This window comes from Rhizopus microsporus (assembly GCF_002708625.1).
Source record: "Rhizopus microsporus ATCC 52813 unplaced genomic scaffold scaffold_35, whole genome shotgun sequence".
NCBI lineage: Eukaryota > Fungi > Mucoromycota > Mucoromycetes > Mucorales > Rhizopodaceae > Rhizopus > Rhizopus microsporus.
Genome location: NW_019671950.1, coordinates 41,259 through 52,884, shown reverse-complemented (window position 1 = coordinate 52,884; position 11,626 = coordinate 41,259). Strand labels below are relative to the sequence as shown.

At 37.2% G+C, this 11,626-nt stretch overlaps 6 protein-coding genes across 6 annotated transcripts in view; 4 read left to right on the top strand and 2 right to left on the bottom strand.

Annotated features, from left to right (window-relative positions):
• Window positions 1-1,612: 1,612 nt before the first annotated feature.
• RHIMIDRAFT_274683 (uncharacterized protein) lies at window positions 1,613-2,799 on the bottom strand. The gene has a single exon (XM_023612485.1). The coding sequence runs from the start codon at window positions 2,382-2,384 to the stop codon at window positions 1,620-1,622; it is 765 nt and encodes a 254-aa protein (XP_023461140.1). The 5' UTR covers window positions 2,385-2,799; the 3' UTR covers window positions 1,613-1,619.
• A 318-nt stretch (window positions 2,800-3,117) lies between these two features.
• RHIMIDRAFT_274682 (purine permease) lies at window positions 3,118-5,586 on the top strand. Its single transcript, XM_023612484.1, has 8 exons — window positions 3,118-3,459; window positions 3,517-3,620; window positions 3,676-3,794; window positions 3,844-3,860; window positions 3,911-3,967; window positions 4,016-4,089; window positions 4,139-4,227; window positions 4,283-5,586. Exons 1-8 carry the CDS (start codon window positions 3,275-3,277, stop codon window positions 5,444-5,446), a joined length of 1,809 nt encoding a protein of 602 aa, XP_023461139.1. The 5' UTR covers window positions 3,118-3,274; the 3' UTR covers window positions 5,447-5,586.
• A 201-nt stretch (window positions 5,587-5,787) lies between these two features.
• On the bottom strand, window positions 5,788-6,299 carry RHIMIDRAFT_274680 (uncharacterized protein). Its single transcript, XM_023612483.1, has one exon. It carries the CDS (start codon window positions 6,265-6,267, stop codon window positions 5,845-5,847), a length of 423 nt encoding a protein of 140 aa, XP_023461138.1. The 5' UTR covers window positions 6,268-6,299; the 3' UTR covers window positions 5,788-5,844.
• Window positions 6,300-8,764: 2,465 nt separating this feature from the next.
• Window positions 8,765-9,132, top strand: RHIMIDRAFT_274679 (uncharacterized protein). The gene is made up of 2 exons (XM_023612482.1): window positions 8,765-8,822; window positions 8,878-9,132. Exon 2 carries the CDS (start codon window positions 8,878-8,880, stop codon window positions 9,031-9,033), a length of 156 nt encoding a protein of 51 aa, XP_023461137.1. The 5' UTR covers window positions 8,765-8,822; the 3' UTR covers window positions 9,034-9,132.
• Window positions 9,133-9,352: 220 nt separating this feature from the next.
• Window positions 9,353-9,743, top strand: RHIMIDRAFT_274678 (uncharacterized protein). The gene has a single exon (XM_023612481.1). The coding sequence runs from the start codon at window positions 9,485-9,487 to the stop codon at window positions 9,653-9,655; it is 171 nt and encodes a 56-aa protein (XP_023461136.1). The 5' UTR covers window positions 9,353-9,484; the 3' UTR covers window positions 9,656-9,743.
• A 446-nt stretch (window positions 9,744-10,189) lies between these two features.
• Window positions 10,190-11,626, top strand: part of RHIMIDRAFT_249259 (uncharacterized protein) — a gene marked incomplete at both ends in the record, with an annotated part of 2,864 nt that continues 1,427 nt past the window's right edge. Inside the window, one exon of the mRNA XM_023610598.1 lies at window positions 10,190-11,529. Coding sequence (XP_023461135.1) covers window positions 10,190-11,529 — 1,340 coding nt within the window. The remainder of the gene's footprint in view (window positions 11,530-11,626) is intronic.

The window sequence follows — 11,626 nt, the reverse complement described above, 5'->3', positions numbered from 1 at the left end:
ATATTTTTCTTTGTCGCCTTTTTACGAAAATATTTTTTTTTATTTTACGACAATATTTTATAAAATTAACGTCAATAATTAATAAAAATACAGTATAATACTATCACCTCACTTACGATAATCAACTTGGCCAGGTAACGCAGACTAGAAGACTCCTTTGTCAATTAAGAGACAGAGCGTGTCCTGAAAAGAAAAGTTGCGATAGAAGCTAATTTGTCTTTTATGTCTAGTTTCGTTACAACAGTTAAGAGCAACAAAACAGAATGGTAAAAAACTGTAGGGGACTACTATTACAACAATGAAAGTACAAATGAGTCCAATTACACTAGTTCTGTATCAATTGCTTGATCGTGTAGAATATAAAAAATAAAATAAAAATTAGCAGGAAGAAAGATATAGTTTATTACTGCTGTTGTCAGGCAAGTTTATCGACAGTTGTCCACTGCGTTCCAAGAATTACAATAAAAACAAAATAAAATGAATACACTTCAAATAATTCCACATGTACTTACACTACTGTCTGAGAGCGAGAAGGTTGGCTCTGTTATACCTTGGGTTAACAACAGGTGAAATTGCTTCCGAAATGGAAAAGATCTTGGCAATGTCGAAGGAATGAGTAGGTTCAGGCGCCATAATAAATTTGATGACGGCGAAGCCGAAGCATGAACCAATGCGCGGAGAAACACATATTCCCCAAATCTTCGAACAGTTGCCATTCACTCAATGCTTGACCATTTCTTCTGCGCTCAACACCATCAACATCACCGAACGATCCTATAGCTCTTAAATGACAGTAGAAGCCATGCTTCCTTAAAGAAGTGTATCCAAGGCCACGTGATTTAAGAAAAGACCAAGGCGAAAATCAGCACTCATCAGCTGTTATTAAAAATGGCAACTCTGCTTTTGGTGAAACTAATGTTGAATAGATATGAAAACACACGATGGAATTGTGCTTATTGAGTATCTTTAACCAAATTAATCCTGCAATTGAATCCATACAAAAAAAAAGTATGGGCAGCGAAACTGAATCACAAGAACTCCTCTTCACCTATGAGGCATGAATACAACCCCCCTTGAACTCTTCGATTAGATTCTTGATCATTCACATGACGTTGATCAAATGTTGTCTCTTGTTTGTGAAAGGCAAGAATGTTGTAAAGGCCAAAAGACAACAAGTTGGCGTCACCGGTATTTTGTATGACAAGTTTGAGCAAAGAGAAAAAGAGGGGAGGTTGCTGGTGACATACATTGACGAGTTCAACCCTTCGAAGGTGAGCTTTGCATAAACAAAAGAAATATTAGACATTAACGTTTATGGAAACGTATGTCACTAGTGCCAAAAACGAGAAATGACGTTTGCCTGTATTGGTTTGTCTAGTGTCCTGGCTTGTCAAGGTTGCAGGATGCTTTGGAACCGCGATGTAAATGCGTCGAAAAACATACATGATAATGCTACTGCATTATTATTTGGAAGCACCCTGCCGCGTCTTTTTTGTCGCCCTCACCGGGCTTGATACCGCTGTCTCCGACACAGTTTTCTTCTCTTAGAAGAATTTAGATTTTTACAGTTAAACTGTATTTATATAGTTTTTATTTATAAGAAACAGTGTATCTGCTTTTTATGACGATGTATGGTCCTTGTTGTCAGGATATTCATAAATCCCACTTCCTCTCTTCAAACTCTCATAATGCCATTTCATCCGACATTGTTGTTCTGTTCGATGATCCATTTTCGCTGTTATCTGATCCCAATCTTTTTTGTATTCTAACACTAACTCTCGTAATTTCTGAAATTCTTCTTCTGTCCATCTCCTATTTGTAAACGGACGTTCTAATCCATATATATAGTCCTTGATGTACTTCATTGGCTTTGGTATTGGTAGATTGCGTTTTAAATCAATCCAGTTGATTCGTTCTCCTTTAGCACTACGCTCCTTATACCACCGAAGTATTATTTCCTTATCTTCATCTGTCAACCCTTCGGATGAATTCATTTTAATATTATGATAGTATGCTGATATTACTCTGCTCGTTCGTCCTGGAAAAAATTCAACAATCTTTCTCCACTTTTTTCCATACAGCTTGACACATTCCAGTAATCTTTTTTTCTCTTCTTCTGTCCAAGGAACAGGTTTCTTTGGTGTCGGCTCGAATACACCGGCTTTTACTGCTTCGACAAACTCGGCTTCCTCTCTTTTTCTGGGTTTCCTACCATAAACATGTCTATTGAATGTGTCGTCGTTTGGTTTTCCATGTTCTTCTAAATAAGCTAAAATAACTCTTGACAACTTTTTTTCGGTATAATGTCGTCGACCAAGCGCAGAATATGTTGCATTAAATGTTGTTCTCAGAAGCGGAAGCATAGTCCCTTGCGAAATGAGCATTGGATTGTCATAAATCTTGAAAATGCTAATAAAAACCGAGACACCAGAAACAGTAGTCACAGACGGAATTGCTTATTTCGAAATAAGGAATTAAGCATACGAAAAAACCATGATCATTACTATGGTACGGGGCGAATCAATGCCATCGTTATCCTTCATCCCCAGTTGGCAAGAAAGGTATACTGTGGGGTATTGTAGGATAACGGCAAGTGTGACAGAAAAACATCACCAAGACACACACATACACATACACCTCGACGCCTTAAAAACGCCGTTATTCTGCAAAGATACACTGAATACAGGTGAAGTTAAGCGTGATTTGCGTATCCAGGTTCAAAATCTACCTCCTAAATATTATTTCCTAAGGATGAACAAGAAATCCTGTTGGAAGAGATCACTATATCGGTTTTCTTTTTTGACCAGAGTAGTCATGATAATCAAACACTCGCTCGAGATGGTTTTTTTCATCCGCCCTTTTAGTGCTGTGTTTATTGTGTACCGGGAGATAATGATTATGGGAAAATCTTGTATAATCTGTTCAAGATTAATCTATCCTCTTCTTTTTCTATCTATTGTCTTACTTTTTTGTAACAAGTATCATTAGATTCAGTGTGACATCATAACATCAATACAATATACTATTTCCAGAAAGCAATGCCGTTCCAAGATGTTGCATTTTGTATATATTGTATTATAAATTTTTGAATTATGCGACTACTGCTGCTGCTGCTCTCGGATTTGCGGAGCTGGGTTTTAACTACTGATAACAAATTTATGTTATCAGCACACAAAGCTACAGCACTGTCAGTGATAGCTTAGATTCTACTTATCTTATAAATAGATGTTATCGTATCATCAAGATCTTTCTTCCAATATCACAAATTTCTTTTATGTTGGTCGAAAAGCAAGACGCACAGTCAATACCACTTCCGGATCCAGAATATAATGACCCAACAGATATCTATCCTCCAGTAGAAGATCTGTGTACCAAACGACCTAACTTTCTGAGTCGTGCCAAACATCAGATTACGACCTTTGATGGCTGGTTTGGTGATTACGATTATGCAGCTCTATGGTAAGAAACTAAAAAGATAAGTCACCGTTGTAAGTCTAATGCTTTGCAAATGCTTAGCTTACCAAGACTTCCCTTTCTGAAAAGAAAAGCAAAACCATCTATATTCTATGGACCTGATGACCCAGTGCCCATAGCGGTAGCATTTCTAATGGGAATCCAGCGTAAATACGTAACATTTGCTCTAACTATTGATTTGTTTACTAAATAACAGTGCAGATTTTTTGGCTGTTGTTGCTGGCATAATCACACCTACAATCATCCTTTCGGGAGAAGGCAGTAATAACCTGAATTTAGATGAAAGCACACGCCAATTCATGGTCTCTGTATCTCTTATTGTACGTTTTATCATTATTGATACTTGTTATATTAATCCCTTATGAATAGGTCTCTGGACTAATGAGGTATAACTCCTCTTTACAAATAAGACTGTAGCTGATTTCATTACTTGTAGTATTATACAAATTGTAAGATTCAAGATACCCAAGACTCGATTTTATTTTGGCATCGGGTAGTATCTTTGATCATAAAGTTGAGCTATTGACTCATGTTGCTATAGTTTACTACAAATTGCAGGTGTTGCATTCGCTAATATGCCAGCATCCCAAGCTTTAGTGGGCAATATGTACAAAAGTAAGAGTATTCTGTATTTAATAATATCATATTAACCTTTTTTATATAGATGGTCAATGTCCTATCGAAACACTGTCTGATGGTACAATTAAGTATCTGCCTTGTCCCGACGCATTTGGTGCAATCCTTGGTACACAAGTATGGTTTGGCGATGTTGTTATTTTGTATTGTAACTCATCTTTTCTTTATATAGATGCTATGTGCGCTTCTTAACATTGCTATCAGCTTTCTGCCTCATCGTATTCTCAGAAAAATGTTTCCCAAGATAGTAACAGGCACGGTGCTTGTCGTTATCGGTGCTTCTTTGATTACTACAGCGATGAAGAATTGGGCTGGTGGAACTGGGCCCTGTATGAGCCGTCCATCGTCTGGTGAATATCAGCTTTGTCCCAACATTTATGCTCCTCGTGCTCAAGCCTGGGGAAGTCCTATCAATTTTGGTATTGGCCTTGCTGTCTTTGGTTCAATTGTCCTTATTGAGATTCTAGGTTCAGTTTTTCTAAAGAACATATCCGTCGTAGTGGGGCTTGTTGTGGGCTGTATTATTACATCCTGTCTTGGCATGTTTGATACATCAACAATAGCTTCTGCACCTGCGGCTACATTTCTTTGGGTCAAGACATTTAAATACAGCATTTACCCTCCTGCAATCATTCCCTTTTTGTTTACATGCCTAGACATGATGATAGAATGTCTTGGAGATCTTACAGCAGCCAGTGATCTTTCCGGCTTACCAATCGAAGGCCGACCATTTGAAGAACGCATGCAAGGTGGCCTCCTGTGTGACGGCGTGAGCATTATATTGTCCGGCCTCTGCTCCACAATGGGCGTTATTACCTATAGCAACAACAACGGTGTTATCGCGGTAACCCAGTGCGCAAGCCGTGCAGCTGGACTTGTATGCGCCTTTTTGTTAATCCTTTGTGGCGTATTCTCCAAAATCTCTGCTGGCTTGCTAGCTATTCCTAACCCAGTTATAGGTGGTATGACTCTCTTCATTTTCTCATCTGTTGGTGCCTCAGGTGTGCGTATTCTTGGTTACCTTGATTGGACACGGCGAGATCGCGTTATCGTGGCAGCTTCATTGGCAGTGGGTCTTGGAGTTACTTTAGTCCCTAACTGGTTTAACTACGTCATGCCTACAACTACAAATGAAGCAGCTCAAGGATTCTATGACTCGATCAATACCATTGTCGAGACTGGCTACATCATGGCAGGTATCATATCTATCGTCCTTAATGCAATTCTCCCAAATGATGTCAAATCAATCGCACAAGATAATTTGTCTGAACGGTCGCTTAGTGGCTCAAGTCGCTTGTACTATGAAGAGAAGAACCATAAGAGCAGTAGTGCGTGAAAATGTATCAAAAAAAAACTACAATTACAAATAACCCGTATAAATAATAAAACAAGTAAAAATTAGTGGATATTCTGTTAATGCTATTGTATCTCATTTTGATGCCAAGGAATACATCAATGTTGCTGGCTTTCTTTTACATAAGAGAAGCCCAATGGTGTTAACAAAATAGTATGAAAGATCATTAAAATCAATTGTAATTGAACTAGAGCTATAATGACATTCTATACACATTTAAAGAACTAAAGCTTAACACTGTGACCTAGTATGTATCTATCAGTAAATGTGTTATTGGAATAGGTGTATTCTTGTCCCCTATGAACAGAATTAATAAAGTGGTGCATTTGGTAGCATATTATTAAAATGAAAAGCTTTTATTCACAGTACTGTATCAAGAACTAAGGGTTACAGATGTAAGAGTAACAAACAAGCTTGTCGGTGAGCAAAACTGTGGTACATTTCTTGATTGCCTTGTTTTCATAGCATGTACCAAGAAGCTTACCATCACCATTGTTGGCGTAGAACTCCCACCTTCCATCGTTTCTCTTGTAAAAGTTCATTTCGCCCATACCACAGAGACCCTTTCTGATCTTGAAAAAGTTCGTATCAGGCGTAATGTTTCCAAGACCTGAGTTGTTGGCATCGGTAACAACACCGGCTCTATCACCTTTACCATAGCAATTACAGTTCCAGTAGTTAGAAGGGCAAGCAACTACACCAGTACGTCCACCAGTAGCAACACCAGTAGATATGTGAAAATCAGCGCTAACGTAAGCGATAACTGAGAAGATCAAGCAGTAAAGAGCAAGTAATCTGTTCATGTTGTTAGTAATAAGAAAAGGGAATAATTGAGAGTCCTTTTATACAAAAAACAGAACAGAAACTTTATTAATAAAAGCTTAATAATGAAAAGTAGGTTCTTGTGTACATCCTCTATTTGTTGTACAGATATTACATTGCAAATTACCAAGTATGACCCGCCTGCACCCATTTACAAAGTCAACACTTCACCCCGCCATTTACAAAGTCATAGTCTGATAAAAATAGAAAATATGCGCAAGCAATGGCATTTGCACTTTATGGCCAATCAAAACGAATAATCAATTTACAAAGATGAACAGTCTCATGTTGTTGATAGACTATGTCAGATAAGAAAGTGTGCTCCCTGGAGACGACCAGTCCTCATACGGAATATGTGTCATACATCTTAACAGCACAGCTCTAAATCTATTGATGCTGCTATTACCAAGCCAAATGATATGGGCTTTTGAATGGACGGAATGAAATTTGAGCGTGTCTAACAACCTAAAAAAAAGGTCAGAACAATAAAGACTTTTCTGATATTGGAAAAAAAAAAAAGGCTTCGAGTGCATTAGATACTACAAGACAGTCAAGTATACTTGTTCACTTTGCATTACAGCGTGAAAAGAAAACTTCTGTATAAGTTGCTTCTAAGGCTTAACTATTACTTTGTTGCGATCTAATGCATCATGATTAATCCGGAGCTTACTGTATCTGCTGTACTTGAAATAAAGACTCAACAAGTCTAATTGCTCAATTGCTTCATCATTGATTGTAGTTCTACTTTTCCTGAAATCCCTACAACACCGTATTGTTGGTGTTGAAGCACGCATCCATATACTTGTAGCATGAGGTCTATCAGGCTTCTGTCATGCTGTAGCCTTGTGGCTGTTCTTGCTGTATTAGCCGTTGTTGTTTTAATGTCCGTAGAGATTAAATCAAAAAAAAGAGACCAAAGTACTAGACAAGATAGAAGTAATTGTATCAAATGTAGAGATTAACACTAGTCATGGTCAATCATGGTAGTGTATATATCGACATGACGCCTATGATAAAGGCCTTTCAGTATAGCTCAATTGAATACATCTCTTCGCGTTACGTGTTGCACCAAGCTTTTGTAACATTATACTTTAATCCAATAATTTTTTCAGATGTAAATCGTTTAAAGCAAACCAATGGTTCCCTTACTTCCATGGTATTACCTTCTTAATTCGTATATTGATTTGATGGCTTCCCTTTCATATTCAAGTATACAGTGCTTTTAGTTATAAAAAAAAAGCATGATAGTTGACCCTAACGTTACTAGTAAGCTTATGTTCTGTATAGCTAGCATAGATTTAGTGATAAGAGGACGCTTTAATTCAAGATCGACGTTGTATGTAGTTCTAATTTAAACATGGAGCTTCAACTGCATATAGTGCAACCTAAAGAGGTGGGACAGGGAACCAAAAAGGCTTTTATTTGCCGCAAAGGAGGTTACCATGTCAATGGTGCTCGGAGATTAACTAAAGTATTTGATATATGTTTAAACTATGTCTACATGTTGCGCTGGTTTGTCATTTTAAGTATAATACAGCACTACTAATCCTATGAATATGTGATATTATTCTTTGAAAAGAGTGCATACAAGTATAAACGTATAATAAAAAGAGGATTCTCAAGGCAGTAACGCTGGATCAGCATTAACATTAAGCAACGGAATTGTAACACACAGTCAAGTTTATCATGTCTGATTCTTATACACCCCAGTGTAGTATCCTTCTCATTTCGTTATAGTAAACGAACGTACGCATAAATATTCTTGAAAGTGAGACGGTAAAAGCAATGCAATAGAAAGAACTGCTTAAAGGCTTCATGCGCGGAATAAGTGTTCCAGTTGAACCGAGTTATTCCAGGTGTGCGCCATAAGCAGAATTATACTTTAACATTCGTCATGCGTTACACGCCTATATACCCGCTACACAACGTAAATGAAGTATACTGTTAGTCATTGCTATTCGAGCCTCCCTTGAAACATGTCAAAGTCGATATTTATCTCAATCAACAAACTCATCTTTGCTACTAACTAATATTTCTTACTTGACTATTATTGAAATCAATATCTTAAACAGTATAAGAGAACTTTGCTCAGAAAAAGTATACGTATGCAGAATAGTTTTCAAATGCGATGTTCCGTCACAAATGGCGGATATAAAAAACATGCTTGATTTAGGAAATCTTAGTGTTTGAAGGAGAGTTACGCTGATGATAATCTTGAGAAAGCAAGGTATTGTCGCACTTCTACGTGTATATCAAAAAAGATTATATATCCTTTGACTTTGTATACTCGATGTACATCTCGTACACAAGCCAAAATCATCTTAAATATTAACATAATACCTCGCATTAATCCCACAACACTGATTCGTAGTAGTTGATGATGCGTCATATTAATGCAGTTCACAAGGTGGTGACAATATTGATTCTTGCATATAAAGATTAACTCCCCTTTTTGCCATGAATCTCTCTCTTTTTCATGTTCATTAATGTTTACAAAGGGTCTTATTCCATCTACTTGTATATTCTAATTTTTCGAGTTAAAACTACTATCCATTGACAATATCACAGGTATTAATTACTTGAAAAACTAGATGGTACTTGAAAATTCTGCTGATACATTGAAAAAGATGAAAGAAGAACACGAGACATACGAAATTTCGAGAATGTTTCAAGGTGGAGATAGAACTGTCTCATTATTAGCCATGGTGAACACTGAAGTTCAAAGACCAAATAAAGGGATTGGATAGGTATCCTTTTAACAACTGAAAAAGATGAGAATGTTTTCATTGTTAGCTTTAAAAGCACTAGTAGTAACAATACTTGGAGAAGATATTATTAGGTAAAGGGGATGTATTAGTAAGAAATAGAAAATATATTTCCTATTGAGACCCTTTTAAGCAAAGTTGATACGACTAGTACTAGAAATCTTAAATTACATAATATTGAACATAAACATATTATACGAGATTTCTACTACTCGCCAAGTCGACTGAAGCAAAAAAGAATATATGAATCACAAAAGCGCAAATACACTGATAGACTTTGCTCAGATGAGCGCAGATATATCACATCTTCTACAAACCTAAAACTTATCATGTTTGCTGGTGATCATGGCTTAGGTGTAGGCTCACGAATCAAAGAATACATGCATTACGGTGGTTATTAGAAACCTCTGAAGCATATACCTCTGTATGTATAATGAACGAACACCATGCCTCCCAAACGCGCATCTATTGCTTCCAAAAGTCGTCTCATCCAGTACAGACGGCTTACAAGAATGGTATAAGACGATTACGAACAATTAATGGTGCAATTGTCTGCGACAATCCAAGTTGTGTCTCTAGTCAAGCAAAGAAGGCTGTAAAATGAAGATATACCTTATCTGCAATGGCAATTGGTCTTTTCGGTTTATCAGCACTCTTTTTTTTTTTTAATGCAACCTTTCCTCAATTTGATCCACACGTCAGTCAACCCAACACTGATAAATTCAAAACTTTCTTACTGCAAACGAAGATTGGCCTAGTCAATGACAGTAGTACCTTCTTGAAAGCTAAGCCCTCTCTCAGTATGGTTAATGTTCTTTTTCAATCTCTTATTCATTAACATATAAAGCCCTTCTGAAACAAGAAAGCGAATCTTTTAAAAATATACAATCTCTTGAACGTATAAGAAGGACACATATTTCATTTTCTGGGCCCTAAAATGAAAAATCACAGCCATATGAACCCATATCACGTGTGGTGCTTAAAATAGAATTCGTGTACCCTTATTTTATTTCCCTTTCCTTTCTTCTCTATTAAGGTCACCTTTACTCCAACCCTCCCTCCTTTAGTCAAGAGTGGAAGGTAAACTAGTTACCCAAGATATGCTTAATATAGGCAACTTATTTTTAGTGAGGATAGCATGATTAGCTCATCTGAAGAAGCTTCCCTTGTCAATGGGATGAACAATGTACAATTACAAGACTACAATCATGAGGCTCCTGCTTTTTCGGGAGGGCATAAAGATGACGACGACGATCGTCCACTTTCATTCCAAAGAGCTCCCAATTATCCTCGACCTATTTCAGTCAGGAATATGGCAGTGAGGAATACGACGAGACCAGCCAACTTTATTAAGCCTGTACCACAATTTTTACAAAACAATGTGCCTGCACCAAGTGACATGGCAAGTGTTCAAAAGTTGTACGAGAATTATTCGCAAAAAGTATATCTTGAAGGCTATGTTTACAAGAAGAATGATCTGACAGTAGACGGAAGACCGCTTGGAGAGAATGATTGGACAAAGTGGTATATGGAACTGTGTGGACCAGTATTAACATTATGGGAGGACATTGAGGGAGACGAGATCATACCTCAATTTATAAACATAACAGATTCAAAAGTCGAGATTTATAGTGAAAAGGACAATATATTTTCACTTAATTCAGCAGGACAAAATAGGTTTCTATTCAATGCTATTGAATATGAAATGCTTTTGAAATGGATTTGCTCTATTCGCTTATCTTGCTTTGAATGTTCAAAATTACAAGAGATTTATACAAGAAGATTGATTACAAGATCGACATTTAATGACTTGTTAAGTAAACCACAAACCAAGATGGAAGGATACGTGCAAGTTAGGTTGTCAGGTACAACAGAGTGGCAACGATACTGGTTGAACATTTCTGAAAAATCAAAGAAGCTGTTCAATAAGAGTAAAGATGCATCCATTTCATTTTATGAATCCAAGAAATCGAAGTCGCCTTTGTATGCAATGACACAGGTTTTACAGGCATATGTCATCTACCCTGAATCTCCTCAGCTAATGGAAGTATCTACTATTTTTAAAATTGAAGGAATCATTAATAATGAGTATTCAACTGCTTTGGTCATGGCGTCTTCCACAAAGGAACTTGCTCAATGGATCATTACTATCTTTGACTCATTCAAGATCTATGGAAGGCCTAGTCAACTGCTAAATGACACAACTAATGCCCAATCTCTTAACTTTGGTGAATCTCCCGATAGCTCTTTATTCTTGGACTTGCAAGATGTCTTTATGCATGTTGATGTGATCAACCAAAAGCTATTAGACAATAAGGCACAATTCTCGGATATTCTATTACAAAAATTAAATGCAAGACAACAGCAGCAACAACAGCAACAGCAACAGCCTATGCGTCAATTCGGTTTGATTCATCAAATACCAAATCAAAGAGCGTCAACCCCTCTCTTAAACTTTAATCAACAACCAACGCAGCAGTCAATGCAACAGCCAATGCAACAGCCAATGCAACAGCCAATGCAACAGCCAATGCAACAGCCAATGCAACAGCCAATGCAACAGCCAATGCAACAG